General features: G+C 41.6%; 2 protein-coding genes across 2 annotated transcripts in view; one reads left to right on the top strand and one right to left on the bottom strand.

The window, feature by feature from the left end:
* Window positions 1-26,456, top strand: part of GMDS (GDP-mannose 4,6-dehydratase) — a 534,521-nt gene that overhangs the window by 262,669 nt on the left and 245,396 nt on the right. The gene's annotated exons all lie outside the window — the stretch shown is intronic.
* On the bottom strand, window positions 18,228-20,368 carry LOC135981612 (uncharacterized). The gene is made up of 2 exons (XM_065584880.1): window positions 19,792-20,368; window positions 18,228-18,797 (listed from the first exon to the last, which is right to left on the bottom strand). Exons 1-2 carry the CDS (start codon window positions 20,366-20,368, stop codon window positions 18,322-18,324), a joined length of 1,053 nt encoding a protein of 350 aa, XP_065440952.1. The 3' UTR covers window positions 18,228-18,321.

The raw sequence follows: 26,456 nt of genomic DNA on the forward strand, positions 1-26,456 counted from the left end.
ATGCGCTTCACCCCCTGTCAGCAAAAAGGGGATTCCACATCCAAGTGAAGGCATTCCCAGATACAACAATTTTATAACAACTTCATAACATCAACCAGCATTCAGAAGTTTTACATATAGATTTCACAAATTACCATCACATCCTAATGCTGTCTCCCCCACAACTCCACATCAACACCCCAGCTACTGATCTATGTATGGGGATAATAACACTTCCCTGATTCATAGGGGCATTGTACAGACAAATGTGTTCATGTTTATGAAATGCTTAGATACAAAATTGGTGATTGCAATAGAAAGCCTAGAAATAAATAAGTATTAGACAAAAGTCAAATTTCAAACCAGGGTAAAGTTTTAATGACCTGTAATTTACAACCTGTTTAGATTTTCTACAGTGTCTGCAAATGTGAAGAAACATTCTCCTTTGCCTTCTTTATAAATCTGTCAATGTTTGGGGGCAGGGAAGATGCTAATATTGGATACAGTCAACAAAGCATTTAGGTATGAGACTATTCAGATGCTTATAACTAAGCGGGAGCTTAAGCGCTTTCTGAATTGGGGCCAGCTTTATGCTGGAAGCTGGTTGCCACATTTTGATATTGATTTTAATAAAACAATAGAAAAAGTAAAACAAAACCAGAACACTTCATAAACATGCAATAGAATGCATTGGTGTTCTTCCTGAAAACACCATCCTGGCCACCATGGATGTAGAAGCACTTTACACCAATATTCCACATGAGGATGGACTACAAGCTGTCAGGAAACAGTATCCCTGATGAGGCCACAGGACGCCTGGTGGCTGAGCTTTGTGACTTTGTCCTCACCCACAACCACTTCAGATTTGGGGACAACTTATACCTTCAAATCAGTGGCACTGCTATGGGTACCCGCATGGCCCCACAGTATGCCAACATTTTTATGGCTGACTTAGAACAACGCTTCCTCAGCTCTCGTCCCCTAGTGCCCCTCCTCTTCTTGCGCTACATTGATGACATCTTCATCATATGGACCCACAGAAAGGAGGCCCTTGAAGAATTCCACCTGGACTTCAACAATTTCCACCCCACCATCAACCTCAGCCTGGACCAGTCCACACAAGAGATCCACTTCCTGGACATTACAGTGCAAATAAGTAATAGTCGCATAAACACCACCCTATACCGGAAACCTACTGACCGCTATACGTACCTACATGCCTCCAGCTTCCATCCAAGACACATCACACGATCCATTGTCTACAGCCAAGCCCTAAGATACAACCGAATTTGCTCCAACCCCTCAGACAGAGACAAACACCTACAAGATCTTTATCAAGCATTTGTAAAACTACAATACCCACCTGGGGAAGTGAGGAAACAGATTGACAGAGCAAGACGGGTACCCAGAAATCACCTACTACAGGACAGGCCCAACAAGGACAATAACAGAACACCACTGGCTATCACATATAGCCCCCAGCTAAAACCTCTCCAGTGCATTATCCACGATCTACAACCTATCCTGGAAAATGATCCTTCACTCTCACAGACCTTGGGAGGCAGGCCAGTCCTCGCTTACAGACAACCCCCCAACCTGAAGCAAATACTCACCAGCAACTACACACCACACCACAGAAACACCAACCCAGGAACCAATCCCTGTAGCAAACCTCGTTGCCTACTCTGTCCCCATATTTATTCTGGCGATACCATCAGAGGACCCAACCACATCAGCCACACCATCAAGGGCTCATTCACCTGCACATCCACTAATGTTATATATGCCATCATGTGCCAGCAATCAGGACATCAGGAATGGTAACATACATAAGCCAGTAAGTGAACACTTCAATCTCCCTGGTCATTCTATTACAGATTTAAAAGTCACTATCATTGAACAAAAAAACTTCAGAAACAGACTTCAAAGAGAAACAGCAGAACTAAAATTCATTTGCAAATTTAACACCATTAATCTGGGCTTGAACAGGGACTGGGAGTGGCTGGCTCATTACAGAAGCAGCTTTTCCTCTCCTGGAATTGACACCTCCGCATGCATTATTGGGAGTGGACTACATCCACCCTGATTGAATTGGCCCTGTCAACACTGGTTCTCCACTTGCGAAGTAACTCCCTGCTCTCCATGTGTCAGTATATAATGCCTGCATCTGTAACTTTCACTCTATGCATCCAAAGAAGTGAGGTTTTTACCCACAAAAGCTTATGCCCAAATAAATCTGTTAGTCTTTAAGGAGTCACCAGACTTCTTGTTGTTTTTGTAGATACAGACTAACTTGGCTACCCCCTGATACTTGATGCAATAGAATAGATTACAGCTGGCCCACAGTACCATCAGACATACTAAGAAACCATTTAAATAGAACCATCATAGCTTAGTAATGTGATATTGATGATGTTTGTGATTTAAAATCAACAGGAAATACACTTGGCCATTTATCAAAGTTACTTTTTTAGTCCATTTTAAGTATTTTAAAATAGCAAAATCTAGGTATTCATACTAAGGTGTCTTTTTTTCACAGCGATGTTAGGTTTATAACTCCCATTGGTGTTAACTGGACTTTTGTGCATGGTTCCTCTATATGCCATTCTATCCACTAGAATGTATTCTTAGTGTAGGCAGCCGCCTCCTAGTACTGTTGTGAAGAGGAAATATCTTACTTTTAGTTTTTCTTGTATTTTGTGCACGGTACTGTCTTGTAAAAGACTCCCTAGCACCACTTTCACAGCAGGAAATAATATAGTCAAATTGAACTTTCATCCAACCAAACTGTCGGCCAAGATGCCGCTGATTCTGCATCGTTGCTTTCAAGGAATGTTAATGATACGAGTTGTCTTCCATGGTACATTTTGCCACAATCTGCTTTTCTCAGCATTCTTTTTTGTGACAAATCCTGCAGTCCTTACTCAGGCACAGCAAAAGTCAGTGGGTGTTTCACCAGAGTAAGGACTGCAGGAATTGTCCTTAAGTAATAAAAGGAATGTCAATTATATCTATCTGTAGAATATGATATATGAGATCCCTCACCAGCTGACACACGTCTTCTCTTATGAAGGGGTATTCTACCGTCTTCTGTTGTTTGCCCCAATTTTAAATGATTCTTTTCCCTTCTACACTCTTAATTAAATTCTTGCTTTCCTCCTCATAGTCAGATCACTTGAAACAAATGTTATGGACATAAGTTAAAGGGCCATTCTTAATTTCCAGGTGTTGGGATTTCTATTTGTTGAACAGGAGGATAAATATTGTTGACCCTTCCAAGTATTCAAGAGTATTTATATATATGAAGTCTGTAACTTTTTTTTCTGTTAGCTCTCTTGAGCCAGGATAACTGATTGCTCTATTAAGTCAAATTGATCTTGAAATCAGATCCTGTCTGCCCTGATTGATGTGGTGATCCATTGCACTGATTATCTTATCACTGCCATCTAGGTGCAGTAATTGTGAGACACGGGCTTGCATGAACCTTCAGGAGAAAGGTTTGATAGATTGTGGTCTTTTGTCCGGAACAGATACTGCACATTCATAAAATTCTTGATGCTTACTTGCTGGAGAAGTATCTTTTTTACATGTGCATGTACTAGTGGTCATACCCCTTTTTCTCTAACAGTTTAAAGACCTGTTGGCCACAGTAAAATGTAGATGTGAGCCTCACCCTGAAGCATTTTTATTTTAAAAAATAACAATTTCCAAAGAAAATACATGTTTGTTTATGCTAGAATATCCCTTTGTTCCCCAGTTCAAATATTTGAAATACCTTGGAACAAACAAAGATATGTTGCATCCAAGAAAAAGGAATTCATATATGCCCTTTCAGATAGTGTTTATTCATATGGTGAATAAAATATAACCATCCAAATTATGACTAAAGTGACATAGCAGTAATAATAGTTATCATATTAAAGAAACTGTAAATCCCAAAGTACTCTATCCATTGAAACTGAGATTACTCACCTTCTACTCAAATGTAGCCACCTCTTGGCAGAAACATGGCTTCTTTTCAGCTGTGCAACAGCTTCATTGTACAACAGTTCGAAGAGGATTTGAAGAAGAATGCCTTCTACATTTAAATCTATATAGAAAAATAGGTCGATGGAAAGCAGTTGCACAGGTTGGACACCTGAGTTAATACTATTACACTTTAAATGCTGCGAGATCGCTGTAATGATCACAAGACCTGCCATGCTGAGTCAGACCTAAGGTCAATCTAGCCCAATATCCTGTCTCCAATAATGGCCAATACCAGAGCTTCAAAGGGAACATGAAGAACAGGGCAGTTTTGGAGAGGTACACCAGTCTTCCCCTCCTGGCTTTTAATAGTCAGAGGTTTAGCATGAGATTATGTCCCTGACCATCTTGGCTATCATCCATTGATGGACCTAATTCTTTTTTGAACCCAGTTATACTTTTGGCTATCTCAACATCCCATGGCAATGACTCCCACAGGTTAATTGCATTGTGTGAAAAAGTATTTCTTCTTATTTCTGTTAAACCTGATGCCTATTAATGTCATTGGGTAATCCCTGGTTTCACACCATTCATGATTTTATAGACCTCTGTCACATCCCCACTTAATCATCTCTTGTCTAAGCTGAACAGTCCCAGTCTTTTATAGTTTCTCTTCGTATGGAAGCTGTTCCATATCCTTGGTCATCTCTGTTGCCCTTCTCTGAATGTTTGCCAGTTCCACTATATACTTTTCGAGATGGGGCGACCGGAACTCAACACACTATTCAAGGTGCAGCCTCCCCATGGATTAATATAATGGTGTTATATTTTCTGTCTTATTTTCAGTTCCTTTCCTAATAGTTTCTAACACTCTTAGCCTTTTTGACTGCACTGAGGTTAAGTTTTCAGAGGACTATCCACTGTGACTCCAAAATCTTTCTTGCATAGTAACAGCTAATTTAGAATCCATCGTTATATGTGTGTAGTTGGAATTATTTTTTTCAATGGGCGTTACTCTTATTAATGTTGAATTCATCTGCCAGTTTGTTGCCCAGTCACCCAGTTTTGTGATCCCCCTGTAACTCTTTGCAGTCAGCTTTGAACTTAACTTTCTTGAATAATTTTATATCCTCTGTAAACTTTGCCACTTCACTGTTCACTCCCTTTTCTAGATCATTAATGAATATGTTGAACATCATGGACCCCAGTACCGATCCTTGGGGGACCCTGCTATTTACCTCTCTCCATTATGAAAACTGGCCATTTATTCTACCCATTTATTCTACCCTTGGTTTTCTATCTTTTAACCAGTTACTGATCCTTGAGGGGACCTTCCCTCTTATCCCATGACTTTGTTTCCTTAAGAGCCTTTTTCCTTCAAAGGCTTTCTGAAAATCCAAGTAGACTATATTGACTGGATCACCCTGACCTACCAGCTTGTTGACACCCTTAAAGAATTCTAATAGATTTGTGAGGCATGATTTCCATTTACAAACGCCTTGTTGACTCTTCCCCAACATATCATTTTCATCTGTGTCTGATAATTCTGTACTTTACTATAGTTTCAACCAGTTTGCCTGGTAGTGAAGTTAGGCTAACCTACCTGTAATTGCCAGGATCATCGCTGGAGCCCTTTTTAAAAATCTTCATTACATTAGCTACCTTCCAGTTATCTGGTGTAGAGGCTTGTTTCAGCAATAGGTTACATACTACAGTCAATAATTCTGCAGTTTCATATTTGAGTTCTTTCAGCACTCTTGAGTGGGTACTATCTGGCCCTGGTGACTTCATACTGTTTAATTTATCAATTTGTTCTAAAAGCCCTTCTGTTGACACATCAGTGTGGGACAAGTGGTCAAGAGCTTGGTTTTACATTTCATCTGAACTAAGTGACCACCTGTGTGTGTTTGTTGACTGAAGAGTGCCACTTAAACTATCATAGAACTTTAGTGCTGGAAAGGACCTCAAGACACCTAATCCAGACCCCTGCACTGAGGCAGGACCAAATATACCTAGACCATCCCTGACAGGCGTTTATCCAACCTGTTCTTAAAAACCTCCAATGACAGGGATTCCACAGCATCCCTTGGAAGCCTGTTCATAGTTAGAAAGTTTTCCTTATATCTAAGCTGAATCCCCCTTGCTGCAAATTAAGCCTCTTACCTCTTGTCCTACCTTCAGTGGGCATGTAGAAATTGATCACCATCCTCTTTATAACAGCCATTTATATATTTGAAGACTGCTAGCAAGCCCTCCTCAGTCTTCTTTTTTCAAGACTGATCATGCCCAGTTTTGTAAACATTTACTCCTAGGTCAGGTTTTCTAAACCTTTTATGATTTTTGTAGCTCTCTTCTGGACTCTCTCCAGTTTGACCCCATCTTTCTTTAAGCATGGTGCCCAGAATTGGAGATCCTACTCCAGCTAAGGCTTCATCAGTGCCGAGTAGAAATTTTATTTAAAATATTTATTTCTTTATTTATTTCTTTATTACCTATAGATTATATACACATATGTACAGAGCAAACAAGATCTGTAAATAAGATTACTTTTGAAGATTGGATGCTTGAACTCAAGTGAATAATGCATTGTTTTAGGAAACACTTAACATTCACATTTATTTTTAATGTGGTGATTTCTGCTTCCATTTTCATTTACTATTTGGCCCACCTGCATGAATGCAGAATCACATATAGAACAGAATACAGCAGTGGAGAAATAGACTATAGGCTTATTGTGATTTTTTTGGTTATTAACTCCTGGGAGGTGCTCAGATACTACAATGATGGGTACTGTTATAATAGCCTAGATAGATTGATTGATCTCAAACTATTGTCTAGAGAGGTGGTGTTCTGAGATTTTTCTGACACAGTGAGGAAGCATCAGTCCGATTTAAAGCAGTAATGCTTTGTGACCATAGTAATCCTGTCCAGAATACTCTTAGACTTTGTACAGGCTTTTTTCAACCAACTGAGCTCCAAACAAAAGAAGCACATCCCACTATCCTGTGCTTTTGTTTCATGATTTGTAGCTTTGGGTTTTTTATTGTGGGTACATTAATTTAGTCATGATCAAATAATACTAACAACATCAAAATTGGAGGGACAGGATGCCTAGAGGACAGAACCAAATTGCAAAGTGACTCAGAAAAATAAGAACAATGAGGGGAGATTTGGGTCTAATAAATGCAAAGCTGCACAACTAGGGAGCAGAAATGAACAGTAGAGATGGGGAGGCTGTAACTAAGCAATCACATCCCATCACATTACAAAGTGTTTGTTTTCCATCTTGCTACCTTAATCCTATCTTAATGCTACTTTTTCTTGTGACCTAGCACTATAGTTGTTGCAGGGAAGGTGTGGAATCAAGGTTGGAAGAGGTTAGTGTCTTAAGAAGTGGTTCGCTAACATTTGAGAATCACTTGAATGGACTATCCACTTTAACACCTGATAATTGGAGATACACTTGAAAGGAAAAGTAACTTAGAAAAGTTCTCCATACAGAATTCTCGCTCTTCTAATCTTGACATCATCATTCACCACCACATTTGTTTCCATTGCATCTTTGAGCCATGCAAATAAACAGTTGGCTAACTGTGCTAGAGCCCAGTTTGTTCTTGCAGAAGGTTAATTTGCCATCTTTCATGTTAATTGCCAGACGAAACCTCAGACACACATAAGCACTTCTGCTGCTCACCAAATGGAAAGTAGATCTTCCCCCCTATCAATGATGTATTTTGTTTTGTTTTTAAAAGTGAGAAAAGAAAAACTAATTTCCAAATCTTTCATCTTTTTTTTTTAATTATGGTGGGTGACTCCACAATTAAAAATCCAATCCCATTAAAAACAAGAAAAAGGAAAGGAAAAACAAGAAACGTTTGGTTAGAAGAAAACATGCGTGGAGGCTCAATGGTACACTAAAATCCAAATGTGTTCTAAGACATGTCCTCAACTTTATTAATAGAAGAATCAATGTACTTGTTTATTTGTTTTCCCGTTATGTTTAAATTTAATTTCTCCTCTTAACATATTGTTATTAATTTCTTAATTAAAAGGCTGCCCTTTAAGTTGGAAAATTCCTGATCAGCGCTAGTTTGACAGAGATTAGCCTTATTATAAATTGGTTATTGATTTTGTTATTATTTATTAGTATTTGTACTGCAGTAGTGCCAAAAGATCCAAGTCAGGATCAAGACCCCATTGTGCTGGGTTTGTAAAAACACATACCCTGTCCAAGAGAGCGTACAATCTGATTAAAAACCGCAGCAGTTCAGCATAACCATAAGAGGAAAAGGGAGAGGAAGGACCAAGGCAACAGTAATAAGATCACACATTTACATAGACTAACAATGTGTAGCTGTCTGTCTGTCTGTCTCCCTCTACATGAGACCGTCTCCCCATGGCATATCTGCTGCACGCTTGTGAGACTGGAAGGATACTGGGGTCAAAGTCGTCTGCTCTCTCTACTGCTGTCCAGGGGAAGGGATAAGTCCCTGCAGGTATCAAAGTCCATTGATCATTTGTGGAGCATATGGTCTGGTGTCCCTGTGAACCGGGGCTGAAGTGCTATTCCCATTATTTAACCCCTTTTCAACACTTTCCCCACTTAACTGTCAATCTTCTACCCCCACACAACAGTTAACAAAGGTTGGACCTAGTGACATTTGGGCTTCTGAGGTTGTAAAGGGCACTGATCTACTCCACTGCTAGGAGGGGAGGGCATACTTCCCCCATAATCCTCGCTACACCAGCAGCATGGTGAGTAGAGAGACCACCCTGTGCTGCTGAAAGTGGCTTCTACTGGTGCCAAGTCTCTCCCTCTGGGTGGATGCTAAGGCTTTATTAAATACTTGTACAGCTATAAGCATTTTATTCAGTTACACCCAAATCACACTGATAGAAGATCCTCAAGGTCATAATACCTAGCACATTATTAAATACCTGGCTTCCACTGTACTCTGGGACAGACTAGGGAGGGGGAAATGGTGGTAGGTATTCTTCTAAACTCCACCTGCAAAATAAGCTCCACCCCCATGGGATGCCAATCACAGTAGGTTGCACAGATTTTTAGAATATGATCACACAGGTTCTCTTGATTCTTTTGGCTTGGCTCCCTTAATGATTATCCCAGATATACATATGGGCTCTGCTGGCCTACTCATGCATAGCTTCCCCTGTGTGAGGCTTCTATGTCCTACTTGTCTTCTTGAGCTTTGCGGGAGTGGGGGGCTTAGATGCCCCATTAGGTTCTGCTAGGCTACTTGGATTTGGCTACTTCTTGAATGGGGCATGGTGAAAAAATGGGACCAAGTCCGCTCACTTGTGGGGCCAAAGTGAGCTGTCACTCCCAGTAGATTCTTCAGATCTGCACAGTATGATCCTTCTCCTTTCTTACATGCTTTAATGGAGCAGAGAAATGTCAACATTGTTATCAATGGGTATCTGAGTTAGGACACTCAGAGATAAATGGGGCAGTTCACGCATCCAGAGTTCTTATTTCAGATTCTGCAAAGACAGGCAGCCCATCACTTATCTTCAATACATGTTGTTCAGGCCATTGCATAATAATTAGAGATTTAAGTACCTGAATACCTTTGAGAATCTGGGCCTTAAAAGAAAAAAAAGCCGCTCAGATTATGGAGAATAAGAAGGCAGCATGAAATAGGTTCTCTATGGGGTACCGGCATGGCATGCTGGCTGAATCGGAGCCCTAAGCCCTTCTCCCATGCAGATGACCATAGCCCCCAACACAGTGACATGCTGTCTTCTGGATTTAACTCGAGTGTGGCACACTCAGTTACTGAAAAAAATTGCCTGGTTTTTGGCTATAAGCCCCCTGTAATGAAGAAAATGTTTTTAAAAGATGTGATTGTAGGCAACTTCTGAAGTGTGGAATACAAAAGGAATTAAGAAGCTATGGGTTCAGAGTTTTTTCCTGGCAAGGGGAAGAACCTAAAGTTGCTTCTATTAGCTGCTTTCTTACATTTTGTGGAGGCGGGGGGCTGGGATGATTGATTGGTAATAAGAAGTGGAAGAAGGAAGAACTTAGGCCATAGTTACTTTAGACATGAATAGGCTCTGTATTTTAAAGCACATAAATGAGGCAAGAAAGGGGTTTTAATGATATTATGTAGGTGCTCTGGCTAATACAAATCATATGGCATTAATTTTCAAAGCTCTGCAGCACTGCCTACTGTAAGTGTTGCTAATATATTTTTTTTTAAGAAAACGATACTGATCTATTTCATAACTACTGTACCATGCTCCCCTTCCTTTGTTTTCCTACAGCCATTTTTTTAAGTGGATGGAAATATAATACAGAAAACAAGTTTATTTCTTATTTACATAAATCTCCCATTTAGCTTTCCGTTTCACCATATCTGCATTTTTGTGTTTGACCTATTAGATTTTTTTGTTTTATAAAGCAACAGAAGTGCTTTCCTCAGCAAAACCATCTGGTTTAGTTTCCTGTGCCTCAACAACTATATGTGTATTATTATCAAGGCCACCCCTGTGGTTTTCTAAGTGGTCTTGTTACACCGGTGGTCTTAAAATTCAGCTGGAGTGATGGAGAGGTTAGACTAAAGGCTTCTTTCAAGTATAAAGTTTCAAGCTTGAGAAATTGTCATATTTTGAGACTAACCTATTATTTCATTATTAACTAGAATGTAATATCTTTTAAAATGTGAATACAGTAGTCTTTTAACATACTTGATTTTCAGCAGTGCTCAGAGATTTGGAATATAACAAATAAAAATGTAATTTTGGGTCCCTGCTTAGGAATTATTCATATGCTCACTACAGGAGTTAGGAGAAAATATGAGAAAAATCAGAACAGAGTATTTTGTAAAATATGACTGTATAATATGATGATTTAGTCATCTTCAGTGCTTTGTCCTTTTCAATATAGATTGAATATGTGCTGTAGGTCTATATTTACTCATTAGCAATGGATAATATTTCACAGGAGTGAAAACAAGCCAAACTTCTTAACGTGAGTTTTAGTCAAGTTCCCAGTGCTTTGTATTGCTTCCAGATTCTCCAAACCAAGTGCTCCCCTCTACTGGAGGTGTAGGGAGGCATTGATATTGGATAAGGGAGGGATATTGGGACTGGGAGCCAAATGGGACATGGAATGTGGGCTACTGGAGGCCAGAGTGGGGGACAGAAACAGATTGGCTGATGAGCGAGGAGGGAACTGGTACTGGCTGGGCAGCACAATCCAAATCAGCCAAGAGCTGCAATTGCAGTGAAAGCCTTATTCGGCCCTAGGCTGGAGCATGCTCAGTGAGAACAGAATCTTCTGGGAATTACACTGTGAAGCATTGGCAAGTGTCTACTGAACATGTACAAACTGCAAATGTTCAAAGGTTTATAACATGGCCTAATTTGGGAATTTTCATGGCAACATACCTGACCCAAAGGCTACCCTGGAGCCCCCATATTTCAAGTACCTGTTCCTGATCCATGGACAAGCTACAGCTTTTCTAATAAGAACTCACCAAATTTTTTTTAAATGGGTAAAACAACGTATATTGCACTAGCCTCATTCTCGAAAACAGCCAAACCATTTTAGCTGAAATTCAAAAATCGAAATAACACAGCAGACACCAGGAATGGAAAATTTCAGTCCCAACATTTAAAGTTTGGAAAGTTTATAAGCAACTGAAAACTACATCTTAGAATGGGAAGTGTCAGGCAACCTTAATAATAGGTGGTGCTACCAGCCTCATCTAAAATAATTTAGTCATTTTCCCTTTATTATCTAAACTCTGATTTGCAGATTTTCATGAATCTTAGAATAATTCACCATGCTCTGTGAAGGCTGTGTAGCATACTCATTTTTAATTTTAACAGGGAAAAAATACCTTAAAACAGATCATTAAAATTTAATGAGGACCTTTTTAAAAAAAACAACAAACCAGAATAGTTCAATTTACATCAGAAGCCAAAACAGTGAATGGTATTATTATGTCTGTGTGGTAACATCCTCACTGTACTATAACTCTTTTCATCTGAAAAGGAGTCAGTAAAACATTGTGGGCAGTTCGTTCCCAGAATTTAGGTTTTCAGCTCTCCAGTGATTTCAGTTCATTCCACTGAGAGAACAAATATTTCAGGGGGTAAGTTTAAAGTGTCAGGGTCCTTTTGTATTGTACTGTAGCTGCTGGTATTGTGTATATTATTATGGAGAAAATAAGTTCTCATCGAAGTATGTGTTCTTTGCTGTCTGCACATGGAAAAAATGTGATTTTTTTTTTTGTAGTGGGGAACATTCCCCAAATCCACAGGGTGTACTTAATGTGCCACTTTCAATTCTAGAAGAAATACTTCAATTTTCAGTTGTAGGTGTTTTTGGATGTAGCCTGACCCAACAACCAACATTAATGGTCCAAAGATAGATCATCTGAACTTTCCAGCTGGCCTTCTTTGGCCAACATTTAACTATCTCTTGGGATAGCTAGCTCTGGTTACCAGGTTAAATATGTGGAGAATGCTTATTGGTATCAAGCACTTTACTGCAGTATTGTCCTCTCTTTTTCCTCTCCTAAAAAACACATTTTCTTTCTACAACAAAAACAATTGTTTGTTTCCTCAGGATTGTAGACAGGCAACTTTACAATCTTTTCCATTGGGCTCAGATCTGCAGCTGTCAAATGTCCTGGGGTGGAGGAAGGAAAGATTTCTTGGAGAAATCATGTACCCCCAGCTTGTGAGGGGGAGGGGAGCATGGTGGGTGGGTGGTCTGGATAAGGCTGTGATTTTGATTCCACTACTTTCAAACTCTCCCTACAACTACACCTCCATGCACACCCACATTTGCCACTGCCTTGAAGACCCAGAGGCCAGCCTCCCAGGAGGCTGTTTACACACAGGAACCCAAATCTTGGTCCCAATGAAGTTACTGGGAATTATGCCATGGGAACCAAGATTTTGATGTGTACACTTAGGCAGTTGGTCTCTATGGTATCTATGTCTGATGAAACATAGTGGGATTTAGGAATCTTTCATGTCAGATTAGGGAAGATGAGATTATGACAAATCCTAATCCCTAAAAATTAATTTTCCTGAACTATCTGCTTTCAGGGATTAGTTGTTGTTTTTAAATAAAATTGTAGACAATCTAGGAAGTTTTTCCTAAATCAGTGATTCTCAACCTTCTCCACACTGGGACAACTTTACTATGTACCTGCCCCCTCCCAGTTAGCAACGTGAGAAAAACAGGGTGATCACGATCCTCTGCAGGTCATGACCCCCACTCTCTCCCTCCTACCCCCCGTTAAGAACCCCTGTCCTAAATCAATGTGTTGCTTTCTTTTTGTTGTGTCCACACAATTATTAGAACTGGTAAACTAAATTCATTAGTTTTTAACTAGTGTGTTATATTCAGTAATAAATGTTCCTATAAAAAGAACAGGTACAGTTATAAAGATTACAAAGTTCATTCTCCAGGTCTGAATTTCATAAAAGGTTTTATTCCTTCTGTAAATTATTATTCCTAGCATAAATGTGATTGTGCCTCAGATTTCTTCATCTAAAAATAGAACTGATATTCATGAAATCAAAAAAGATTTTCTTTCTGCAAAATGCACCTACACAGATTTCTTCCCAATATGGTGAATTGTATAAGTGGAGCATTAACTCAAATTTGTGTCTTGACCTTTTACATGTGGGATGTTACTCTGTGAGTATTCTTTAACCACAGTTGTTTATCATGGCAACCACTACTATATATCATTTGACACACTTGTTACTTTTGATATAATGAAAACCTGTTTAGAAACTATGCTTCCTTATTCCACACAATATAGCGTAAAATTATTTTTATGTTGTTTTGCATTGCTAAAAGAGAATACAAAACATTCTGTCTTTTACAAGGCAGGCATCTTTTTGTTGTTGTTCATTTATTTTTCTCTACATGTCTATAAACAGATCATATTTTTTGGAGTAACAGTGTTTACCCCGTTGGCAGCATCTCCCTTACTTTGACTTGTTTAAAAAAAATCTCATGACATATATCCTGTTGATTTTTAAGGAGGAAAATGATTGACGGGGAAAAAGTAAAAATTCCATGTTCATTTTATTGCTAATAGCTTTATTGCCATCCTGTACTGATATATAGTAAATGTATTGCCACTTCAGAAATTTCTCACATCACTGACTACTAATGACAATGTAATACTTTCTACAGATGTCCTTGTTTTTGTGTCTGCTGCATGGCAAAGTGTGAAAGTGTTGGCCAAGGTCCGTAAATGTTGCACTCTTGCATCTGCGGTAAATATGCATATCTAGCTTTACAAGAAGATGCAGCTTTATAACTACAGCACAAAGTGAAATAGATGCAATGGGATATTTATGGATAGGGCAGATATCACATTGATTCAGATTACCCCTAATTTCTTCATTAGGAGTTGGGGAATCTCAGCACCTTCCACGAATCATTCAGTGCCTCGAAGATTCATACTGTATCTATGGAGTTGCCGTTGCTGCTCCATTTATACATGTGCACAGCACACACCCAATGTTTCACAAGCCCTTACAAATTACTTATACTCTACATTCATTTCACTCACTACTGAAATTTAGCTTTCTGCCTTTGGTTACAATGATGATTATTCATTCATATTGCAGTAGCACCAGTCACCCCAGTCATTGTACAGAACCCCATAGCACTAAGCACTGTACAAACACAGAACAAAAAGTCTCTGTCCAACAGAGCAGTATTTGAAGTACATATTTTCATCTTAAGGAGAATATATTGCCTCTTGAAAATATAATTCAGGAAAAAGGTGAAGATACGTTACAGTATTTTTTTTAAAGAAAAAAACAAGAAATAAAACATCCTTTCTTTTGTCCTGTTTAGGGGCAAATAACCCAAGCACAGATATTCAGTTTCTAATGTATTGCCTTTAAGTACAGACTACATTATTTTACCAATTAAGGGCCAGATATTGATTTTTTTCAAGGACTTGCCTGCGATTGAGGACCTATATTACCCTAGAGGATAAGTTCCAGAAGGGTTTTAACTGCAGGAAGCACAGTCCCTCCCAAAGCTTTCTACCATGGTTGGGGAGTGAGCACACTGCAAACCCACTCCATATCACAAGAGCTGATCTTGGATGAAATCCTGCCCCTATTGCAGTTATTGGGACTCTTGGCCTTAATGGGGCCAAGATTTCACCCATTGTATCTTGCCCTGACAAAGGGATGATGGATAGGAGAGAAAGAGGCTCTTTGCACACACAGCTTACTCACACACCCACAATTGGGCCAGCCACAGTTTGGCCCTAAATGTGCCATTAAAAGAACGCAGTTAGAAGCTAAAAGACCTGTTTCCATTTGGCACAATATCCATTTTAAAATAGAACTGGAATAAAGAGGCTTCACCTGACCCAGTCTCTGCCAACTTTCAGGAGCATGCATGACAGAATGATGAAATTGATGCGTGACTGATCTCTCCTTGTAATTAAGTAAATTAAACTTTTCTCAAAGAAGGTTTTTGTGCTGATTATCGTAACATCTAAGGAAGGCAAGCACAAAACCAACAGGCACATATGTAAAACGGTAATTGGCAGAAGAACAAATTTTAATAAGTCTGTCCAAAACCAAAATAAATCAATCACTCGTTGCATCAAAATTAATGCAGTGACTAGATAAATTAGTCTGGAATAATTACAGGACTAAGCAGTTACTTAAGATATTGGTATTTAAATGCCCAAATTGTGTATACATTCCTTTATATTAGTTTTTCAATGAACTATACAAGGAAATTATTCACTGATTGTAAGCATATTTATACTGATTTTTAGCAGATTAATCATTTATGTGTACAATATTTATAAATATTTCAAGATGGGGGGAAAGTTATATTTTTACAATTTCTGATTTTTAGTTTTTCAATTTTGAGTAATTATAGCTCCCTTATAGTGTACTATAATTACTTGTAAAATAGCAAACTTTTATCTAAGGCCTTGTCTACACTACGAGAGTAGTTCGATTTTACTTGCATCGAATTTTTGTAATCGATATTGCAAAGTCGAACGTGTGTGTCCACACTAAGGACAGTAATTCGACTTTGTGCGTCCACACTAACGGTGATAGCGTCGACATTCGAAGCGGTGCACTGTGGTCAGCTATCCCACAGTTCCCGCAGTCCCCTCTGCCCATTGGAATTCTGGGTGTAGCCGGCAATGCCTTCTGGGTAACAAAATGAGTCGAGGGTGCTTTTGGGAAACTGTCGTCATCCGTCCATCACTCCCGCCCTCCCTCCCTGAAAGCGCCGGCGGGAAAACAGTTCGCGCGCTTTTCCAGTCATTGACAGCGCGGACGCCACTGTACTCCGAGCATGGAGCCCGCTGCGACCATCGCTGCAGTTGTGGCCGCTCTCAACGTCTCGCAGCTTATCATAAAGGTTTCCCTGAGGCAGATGCAGAAAAGTCAGGCAAGGAGGCTACGGCACCGCGGTGATGTCCTGAAGTCTGAGAGTAGCACAGACCTGTCAGAAAGCAGGCGACCCAGCGCCGAGGACATCACAGTGGCAATGGGTCATGTTGATGCCGTGGAACGGCGATTCTGGGCACGGGAGACAAGCACTGAGTGGTGGGATCGCATAGTGCTGCAGGTCTGGGATGAATCCCAGTGGCTGCGAAACTTTCGCATGCGGAAGGGAACTTTCCTGGAACTTTGTGAGTTGCTGTCCCCTGCCCTGAAGCGCAGTGACACCCGGTTGCGAGCTGCACTGAGTGTACAGAAGCGAGTGGCCATAGCCCTGTGGAAGCTTGCAACGCCAGACAGCTACCGGTCAGTCGCGAACCAGTTTGGGGTGGGCAAATCTACCGTGGGGGTTGTTGTGATGCAAGTAGCCAAGGCAATCGTTGATGTACTGCTGCCAAAGGTAGTGACCCTGGGAAACGTGGAGGCGATCATAGATGGCTTCGCAGCGATGGGATTCCCAAACTGCGGTGGGGCCATAGATGGAACTCACATCCCTATCCTGGCACCGGACCACCAGGCCACCCAGTACATTAACCGAAAGGGATACTTTTCCATGGTGCTGCAAGCACTGGTGGACCACAGGGGACGTTTTACCAACATCTACGTGGGATGGCCGGGCAAGGTTCATGACGCTCGTGTTTTCAGGAACTCTGGTCTGTTTAGACGGCTGCAACAAGGTATTTACTTCCCGGACCACAAAATAACTGTTGGGGATGTGGAGATGCCTATAGTCATCCTCGGGGACCCAGCCTACCCGCTAATGCCCTGGCTCATGAAGCCCTATACTGGCGCCCTGGACACTGAAAAAGAACTCTTCAACTACCGGCTGAGCAAGTGCAGAATGGTGGTGGAGTGTGCTTTTGGCCGTCTCAAGGGGAGATGGAGAAGCTTACTGACTCGCTGTGATCTCAGCGAAACCAATATCCCCATTGTTATAGCAGCTTGCTGTGTGCTCCACAATCTCTGTGAGAGCAAGGGGGAGACCTTTCTGGCGGGGTGGGAGGTTGAGGAAAATAGCCTGGCTGGTGATTACTCACAGCCAGACAGCCGGGCGATTAGAAGAGACCAGCGGGAAGCGCTGTGCATCCGGGAGGCTTTGAAAGCAAAGTTCCTGAGTGAGCAGGGTAACCTGTGATTTTATAGTTTGTGTACTGAGAAGCTAAACCTGCCCCCGTTTCTTTACCCAGGTAATGTTGACTATCCTATCCAGTTACATACCCCCTTCACCCCCCCTCCAACACACGTGTCGAAATAAAAATAGTTCTACTTTGTTAAAGCACACCGTTTTCTTTAATACTGTTTTAGCGGGAATTTTTTAAAACTGGGACGCAGACTGTGGTGCGGGGCGGGTCTAGTGTTGTGACGCGAATGCAGCTTCTAAACTCAAGGATTGACAGGCTCCGCTGTGGTGGGATGCTTGTTTCAACGGAGCCTGTCACCCCTCCTGATCGGGACTGTGTGTATGGGAGGTCTATTTGACTTTGTGGCAGGGGGAGGACGGTTACAGATCCCATGCTGTGTGGCTCTGTGATCCTGTCTAAGGACCGGCGCTTAAGATCTGTAACTGCCCTCCCCCGCCACAAAGTCACAGAGCAACCCACCCCCCCCAACATTACATCAAAACAACCTCCCAGACTAACCGGGGCAACTAGTCACTGCATCACTGCACTGTGTATGTGCCCTGCTGCTGTGCCTGCCCCCGACTATGTACCCTGCCAAAGGAGACTGTCCTGTCCAATTTCCAACCCCCTTTCCCCTCCTCCTCCAAAAGAACATGATTGAAACAGTAGTTAACAGAAACGAATTTTTTATTATCAACTACACATGGCATTGGGAGGTGAAACTTGGACGTGGGCTTGTGTCAGGCGGGAAGGAAAGAACTTTTCAAATTTTGGGAAATGAGAGCCTTCTGCTACTAGAGCTCTCTGCAGGGGTGGAGTGAGAGTTAGCAGGGACTCTGCCGCCTCTCCTTCTTTGCACTTTGGGTGAGGTGGGTATGGGACTTGGTGGCGGGGGAGGGCGGTTAGAGATGGACTGCAGCGGGGCTCTGTCCTCCTGCCTCCGTTCCTGCAGAACATCCACAAGGCGCCGGAGCGTGTCCGTTTGCTCCCTCAGTAGTCCAAGCAGCGTTTGAGTCGCCTGCTGGTCTTCCTGCCGCCACCTCTCCTCCCGATCCATGTTGGCTTGGTGCATTCGGGTCAAGTTCTCCCGCCACTGGGTCTGCTGTGCTGCCTGGGCTTGGGAAGAGGCCATAAGCTCAGAGAACATGTCCTCCCGTGTCCTCTTCTTCCTACGCCTAATCCGCGCTAGCCTCTGGGAGTGTGATTCCAGGCTAGGTTGTGAGACAGTCGCAGACGGGGCTGTGGAAATGGGAAAAAGGGAGTGAATTCCTCTGAAAGATAAATGTAGTTGTGAACAAAGAACATAGTCTTTCTCTGTGAACAAGACCATGCACAGCACCTTTCACATGCGCACTCAGCACAAGGTCGAATTCTCGGCCTTCGCATTCTGTGCCTGGGGTCTTGAACAGCACATTTGAGAAGCGAGGCAGCACAACGGAATTTCTGTTGCAGGCAGACATGGTAAGCCGTACACTTGTGGCAGTTTAAAACTTTTATATTACCACTGGCCTCATTTCACATTTAAATCAATGTCAGTCCCTGCTGCCAGCAATCCGGCAAGCGGGAACTCTGCCCCTGTCCCACCCCCTCGCGGCTGTCCCCGGGAATGATCCCTTTCGGCTGCCCCTCTCCCGCCTCCACCGCGTGGCTGCAAACCAGCGGTGACAGTTCTGTAAAGGAACGGGAAAGCAGTCCCAACACTAACATTCCCCTACCTAATTAAAAGCAGGTCACCATGGCCGACATCACCCTGATGAGGATCTCCGAGAGCGACAAAGAGAGAATGCTCCGGGAAAGCCTCCAAAGACCAGGGCCGTATGCCGCCCTGCTGTGCAGAGCAATGATCCCCGAGTACCTGATAATCTCGTGGCGCGGCAACGTGTCGTACTTCGGAGGACCCAATAAGGCCGCTCTCCCCAAGAACCTCATGCAACGGCTTTCAAGTTACCTCCAGGAGAGCTTCATCGAGATGTCCCAGGAGGATTACTGCTCTATCCCCGCACATATAGACCGCATTTTACTGTAGCTGCAGTAGCAGGGAATACACAGTAGAGCGGCTTGTGCAGGACAATCACTGAAAACCAGACATTGCTAGATTTCTTTTCAAAACTTGCACTGCCCCTTACTAAACCGTTAAGCGCCTAGGGCACACTAATCATGAACAACCCATTCTTTTAATTGTTAATATTCCTGTTTTGTTAAAAATAAATGTTTAGATGTTTACAACACTTACTGGCTGATCCTTCACCAGATTCTGTGTCCGGGGTAATGGCTGGGGACGCTTCGTAGGGGATCTCTGTAAGGGTGATGAAGAGATCCTGGCTGTCGGGGAAATCAGCGTTGTGAGAGCTGCCAACTGCCTCGCCCTCCTCATCTCCTTCCTCATCTTCCCCGTCCCCTAACATGTCTGAGGAACCGGCCGTGGACAGTATCCCATCCTCAGAGTCCACGGTCACTGGTGGGGTAGTGGTGGCGGCAGCACCGAGGATGGAATGCAGTGCCTCGTAGAAACGGGATGTCTGGGGATGGGATCCGGAGCGTCCGTTTGCCTCTTTGGTCTTCTGGTAGCCTTGTCTCAGCTCCTTGATTTTCACGCGGCACTGCGTTGCATCCCGGCTGTATCCTCTCTCTGCCATGTCTTTAGAGATCTTCTCGTAGATCTTTGCATTCCTTCTTTTGGATCGCAGCTCGGAAAGCACGGACTCATCGCCCCACACAGCGATGAGATCCAAGACTTCACGATCAGTCCATGCTGGGGCTCTCTTTCTATTCACAGACTGCATGGCCATCACTGCTGGAGAGCTCTGCATCGTTGCCAGTGCTGCTGTGCTCGCCACGATGTCCAGACAGGAAATGAGATTCAAACTGGCCAGACAGGAAAAGGAATTCAAATTCAAATTTTCCCGGGGCTTTTCCTGTGTGGCTGGTCAGAGCATCCGAGCTCGCACTGCTGTCCAGAGCGTCAACAGAGTGGTGCACTGTGGGATAGCTCCCGGAGCTATTAGCGTCGATTTCCATCCACACCTAGCCTAATTCGACATGGCCATGTCGAATTTAGCGCTACTCCCCTCGTCGGGGAGGAGTACAGAAGTCGAATTAAAGAGACCTCTATGTCGAACTAAATAGCATCGCAGTGTGGACGGGTGCAGGGTTAATTCGATTTAACGGCGCTAACTTCGACATAAACGCCTAGTGTAGACCAGGCCTAAGTTGATAGGTTTATAATTCGCATATAGAAGAATTTCCTTTTTGAAGATGATTCTTTAGAGCTATTGTTGGTTCATTTAAAAAACCTTTTCCAAATGTAAGCAACTAATTGGTCTCTCAATTTGCCGTTTTGTTCTCTCAATTTTGGTCTCTCAAAATACCAATCTGTGTTGGTATTAGAAAGTATTGCTACAGCTTATAGTTTCACTATACTTTCTTAAAGGAAACAAATTTTATTTTTCACTAGAGGTGTTCCAATTACATTGGTGTATGTTATACACCAATATATAGGTAAAGTACATCTAAAATGAAATAAAAAACCTCTGGATACTAGAATAATGATCACTTTTATAAAGGGGAAAACAAAATCTGCTGTCAGATAGGTCCCTTAAAGAGACATTGTTAGAACTGTGTTGTACCCCTTCCCCCATTCACAGGTTTTATATAGTCTAATATTAATAGAAATGATTTTATGAATTTTCATAGATTTCAGCAAAAACTGTTTTTGATTTCAAGTTAAACATTTGTCTGCAATGTTTACCCCAGAGCGCACAGCGCTGTGCTAATTACAGGATGAAACCTGCAAAATGAAATGGACCAGTGTCCAGGTACAAGGCAGAAGATAGACTCTGGAATCTTACCTAGCACCAGCCCTTAGGGCCGCTATGGAAATGGATCAGCCAATGAAGATTCATATCAGGGAGTGACTCCTAATCAGAGGAAGCGAGGCTGTGGCATCCTCTGGTCACCTCGCCGTTGTCAAGAGGATGATGCTGTGGCCCTATCCTCTACTCCCGATTACCCTGGGACAAAGTGACCCACCACACCCCTGTCTCCCTTCCTGCTGCTTCCTTCAAACCTGCAGTGGGGCTAGGCCAAATCATCCAAACTGAGTGTAGCTTGAAATGTAAACAAGCAGCATAAATAGTAGAGATGCTGGTTCTTAATTTGCTTAATAAAACATCTTGCCTAAGAGAATCCATTTAAAATGCAAACGATGTGGCTTCTACTATTGAAACTAAAGTGGCCTAAAGTTCCCTCACAGTCCATTTATTAGAATATGAATATATTGCTGTTAAACTAGGGATTTTTGCACTCCTCTAAAATCACTGCTCACGGACAGCCAGCCTTGGGGAATGAAGTCCTCCATGTATCCAGAGACGAGGGACAGCACAGGCAGTGTCCATGAAAGCTTCCTCATATTATCTACTAATATTCTGCCATACTGAATTAGAAGGAATTCCTCTGGGATAATAATAAAATAGTTCAGTCTCCCTGGTCCTTCTTGCCGAAATTCACACAAGCCACTGAGCAGCCACTGGATGGTAACAACTTCCAATGGCTGTCATTCTAAAACAGATTTGAAACAACAACCTGAAAGTGAAAGTCTCAGTATTGCATTACCAATCCCCTTAGCTACCCACTTCCTGGTTTTATTTTTTTAAAGGTGACCCATAAAAGATTTCTTTTAAAGCCAGGTTTGTGCTATTTTTTGTTTGTGTTTTGTTTATGATTTATATAGAAGGTTTTAAAGTTGGGGGGTTTGTTTTGTTTTATTTTTATGGGTTTTTTCCCCCATGGTGGGTTTTGTGTGTGGTCTTTTTGTTTTTGTTTTGTGTTTTTTGTTTCTTTTTTTACACTTTAGAAATATCAGGAATGTGAAATATGATGTTCCCTTGTGTTTCTGGAGAACTTTTGGGGGGTGGCTCCAAAGACGTTATTGAGACCTTAATAGAAGAGGATGCCGAATGTTTAACAAAAATATCTTTTCTGTCAATTGTTCACTCTAGGCACTGGAGTTTAATAGATGTGCCAAATTGTTCATACTAAAAATCCTTTACCTTTTCAGTTGCATCACGTTCACTCTTTTCTGTAGTGAGATTATACTGCCACTAATACTCCAGTTTCCAGGTGTCTTTCTGGCTAGACAAGACCTGAATTTCAGATATTAAAAAGTGTGTGGAGGGAGGTGGAGGGAAGCGTTGGTGGTGGAATAGATTATATATTATCTATCTGTCTATCTATAATACATTTCAAGCACAAGAGAACACAAATCTATTTTTCCCCTTTGTAATTTGAACACTAGAGGTTTGTCCAACTGTGCATACAGCTGTAGATGGTCAGAGAAAACTGATCTAAAGTGGTATACAGAAAAAATTGCAAAGTTATCTGTCCAGGACCATATTTGAATTAAACGAAACAAAAGTAAAAAAGGACACTGACAGTGTTTGAAGAGAGTAAGCAATAAAACAAAAGTAAGAAGTAAAAGAGTAAGAAACAAAAAGCCTTTATATTTCAGCAGATTGGACTTGTTGTTTAGTGACTCAGATTATTGTTTGTTGCTTTATTGAGATTAATAGTTTGGCTCTTGTTGCCTTGCTCTCTGTGCACAGCAGACTTGGCACATAGCATACCTTTCAAGGTACCGTCAAAGTGGGAAGACCTGTTAGAGGACATTCACCCAAGATGGATTGGCAGACAATAGGAGAACATCCTTTTCACAGAAAGCAGCTCATCAGGAAAGCATCAGCCCAGCTTCTCTGTAGTTAGCTGAATGCAGATGAGAGCCATGATTAACTCTAATGAGTGACTGGGGATTTATTGTTTGCTTAGAGATAAGACATGGGCTTCCTTCGTTGGCACTTTCAGCCAAATAGTACAGTCTTAGTTTGCGAAACCTCTTTTTTTTAAGTGATTTCTTTTAGCAAAGCCTTTACGCTACTTAGGTGCTTTTTGTTGTTGTTGTTGCAAATTGTCTGAGCCCTTTGTCATTTGGGCCACAGAAATCTGGACGTTCTTTACTTGCATCACGTGTTCTGCATCCAACAGTGCTTTTTCTGTTCAACGCTTGCCCTCCTCCCCAAAGCTGAAATAAATCAAAGTTGGTTGAGACTCAGTCGCAATAAATCAAGACCTGTCCAAAACTGGAGCCTGCCCAGTCAAAATGTCATAGCTTGGCTTTCACTGAGGATTAATTAAAGGCCTGATATAAAGCCCAGATGTGCTTCAGGAGAGTAGCAAAATGCCTGGTGGTGGCTATACTAAAAACCAAGTCTCCCCATGAATCTGCCCACCCAAGAACATGGAGGAGGATAAGGCTGGGAGGGAGGGAAGGAGTAAACTGAATCAAGCATGTTCTCTGTGATTTTACAACATCTAGCTTCTTGGAAAACAAGACAAGCTTTATGTTATAGCACCTTTGGAAAAAATAATAAAGGTGCATATAATAATTCTAACAGCAGCAGTGAACATAATTGTTAAAATTTTCTACATTAATCAAGGGGTGAGAGAAAACTAACACAGTGAATCAACTTTTGCACTTTTATGGTATATTTAAAAAAAAAAAACAAACAGGTCCAGTGATTGAATTTGTTTGGTGCCTGTTTTGCATTAAATTCCTGAAAGTCTTTGTGACTAAAATAATTTAGCTGAAGATTCCTGAGACTCTGATAGGGATGGATATGAAAAAAAAAAGAATTAAATGCTGACCGCTTTCAATGTGATCCTCAGAGGATTCCAACTTTAGTTCCAGATAAGCGACTATCCAACTGAACAGTGTGCATGAAAGAGACACCATTTCAGCTCTTAAAATGAACCACATTGAAAAGAATGCTTTGACTTGATGTATAATGTATGGCTGTACTCACTTTATTTCCTGGTCACTGGGACCTGAAGCATTCCTGAAGTGAATAAAGTACTAGTGATCATAATAAAGAAGTAATTTTAAAAGGGTATTGCTTGCAAACTGAGTGCTTTTAACAGCTTGCGTGAATATGATTATCCCAAAAGCTCCATTATCTTAATGCTTCAAGCTTGACGTTCCTGAATGATGAATGCTCATTTGATGAAATGTGATGTGAAAATTGCTGAATAGAACTGAATAGATACCATGGTGATGGCCATGATAAGAGAAACGGAATTGTACTGCACCATTGAAATCTGTGTTGTGGGCCTGTGCATTCCAGTTGTTCGTGGGTGTGGCTGTTTTGTTAGTGTGATCATATCATAGTTGTCAGCAGTTCTGTGTGAGATCACCGTTGAGAGATGGCCAACCTTTCTTATCTCTCTCCACCAATGGGTAAATGAATGCTGTCACTCCGAATAGAGCTGGAGGCATAGCGGGGCTTAAACCCATGTATCTACAAAATGAGAGTCAAGGGTATAGCAATTCTTTATTAAGGGCAAAACAACAGCGCTTGCTACGAGCCTGGGTGTGAATGGTTAAGTTCAATGGCAGACTTCACAATCCTGCTGTATTTGTTTTGTTCCTATGTCGTATGTTTGATAAGTGTGTCCCTGTGCCCATTTGGTAAGACGTAATATAATTGATCCTAAATGTAATATGTGTGTCATGTGACTGGAGAGAAATTGGTATGTACAAAGGGCAAAATCCTTTTCTGGACAGCACAGTGAAGGTGAAGCCAGTGATTGTGATAGATGTACTGTATCCTCTATTCCAGAAATCCTACCTGCTAGGTCAGGCTTGGGCAGCATGTGGCAGAATGCACATTTCTGTCTTTAAAAGGAACAATTTACATTATCATGGCTAGCGCATGCTGCTGACTGTAGTGCATTCCTCCATCTCCATCTGTCTCCAACCACCATCTTGCTGATCTTGTCCCTATCCTCTTGCCATAAAACCATACTGCTTCCTCTGTCTCTGTCTTATGTTACATTGGGAATGTTATCCCAAATTCCCCCTCACTCTCCTCCTTAAACCCCACTTCTTCCTGTAACCTTTCTTTTCTCTTCCTTTCCAATAATCTCTCCCCATTCTCCCAAGGAACTATTCTTCCACTCTTTGTGTGCGTGTTTTACCTGTCTCTCTTAAATGGTAAACCCTTTGGGGGGCAGGAAGGATGGCTACCGTGTGTTTGTAAAGTACTGTAGAAATATATAGTTGGTTGTTGTTATTATTACAACCCCTTTTTAGTGGTAGTAAAGGATTAAGAGGCTGCAGTGTGCAAGTGAGAACATTAGCTTGGGATTGCCTTCTAACCCTCTGATGAGCCCTTAGGAGAATTCATGCCTTGTTGCTTGTGAATGTGGGAAGCAAAGAAGCTCCCCCACAGGGCACCTGTGCAGTGAAGGGAAGGAACTAGTCCCCAAGTTTGTTTGCTTTAGCAAAATAATAATAATAAAAACATTTAATTACAAAAAAAACCCTGTGGTTTAAGTTAAGGGGAGGATTTACCTTAATTAACACCAAGTTACAACGTTTCTGTGTCCCAGAATATTGGGCAATGGAGAGTCACTCCCATGCTCGCTTTCTCTCTGGAGAAACAGAATTATAGCAGCCTTGCATCACAGCAGCTTAACTCACCTCTTAGAACAATGGATGGCTTTGAGGTAGCTGGCATTGCAGAAGTGTTTTGCCTCACCTCCTATTTTTAGGTGGTGTTAGGTGAACAATGTCTGAGGAAAAGCCTAGAAAAGTGAGGATTACAGCAGAGAATCTTTATGTACTGTCTGAACAGTAACTAACCGGTGTAACGTATAACACCTGCTGTTATATGTGTGATACTTCTGAGTTCCATAACATAGCAACGTGCAGTAGCACCATTATGGTTAGGGGTCCCTCTCTACTATTAAGTCATATTCAGTCTATAACTTAGCCATACAGTTTCACTGTGGCTTTAAATTTAGCAATGGACATCAAAGCCTGGGAGCATTTTAAAATTTTGGTTTTTA

The sequence above is a fragment of the Chrysemys picta genome, chromosome 2 (genome assembly GCF_011386835.1).
Source record: "Chrysemys picta bellii isolate R12L10 chromosome 2, ASM1138683v2, whole genome shotgun sequence".
NCBI lineage: Eukaryota > Metazoa > Chordata > Testudines > Emydidae > Chrysemys > Chrysemys picta.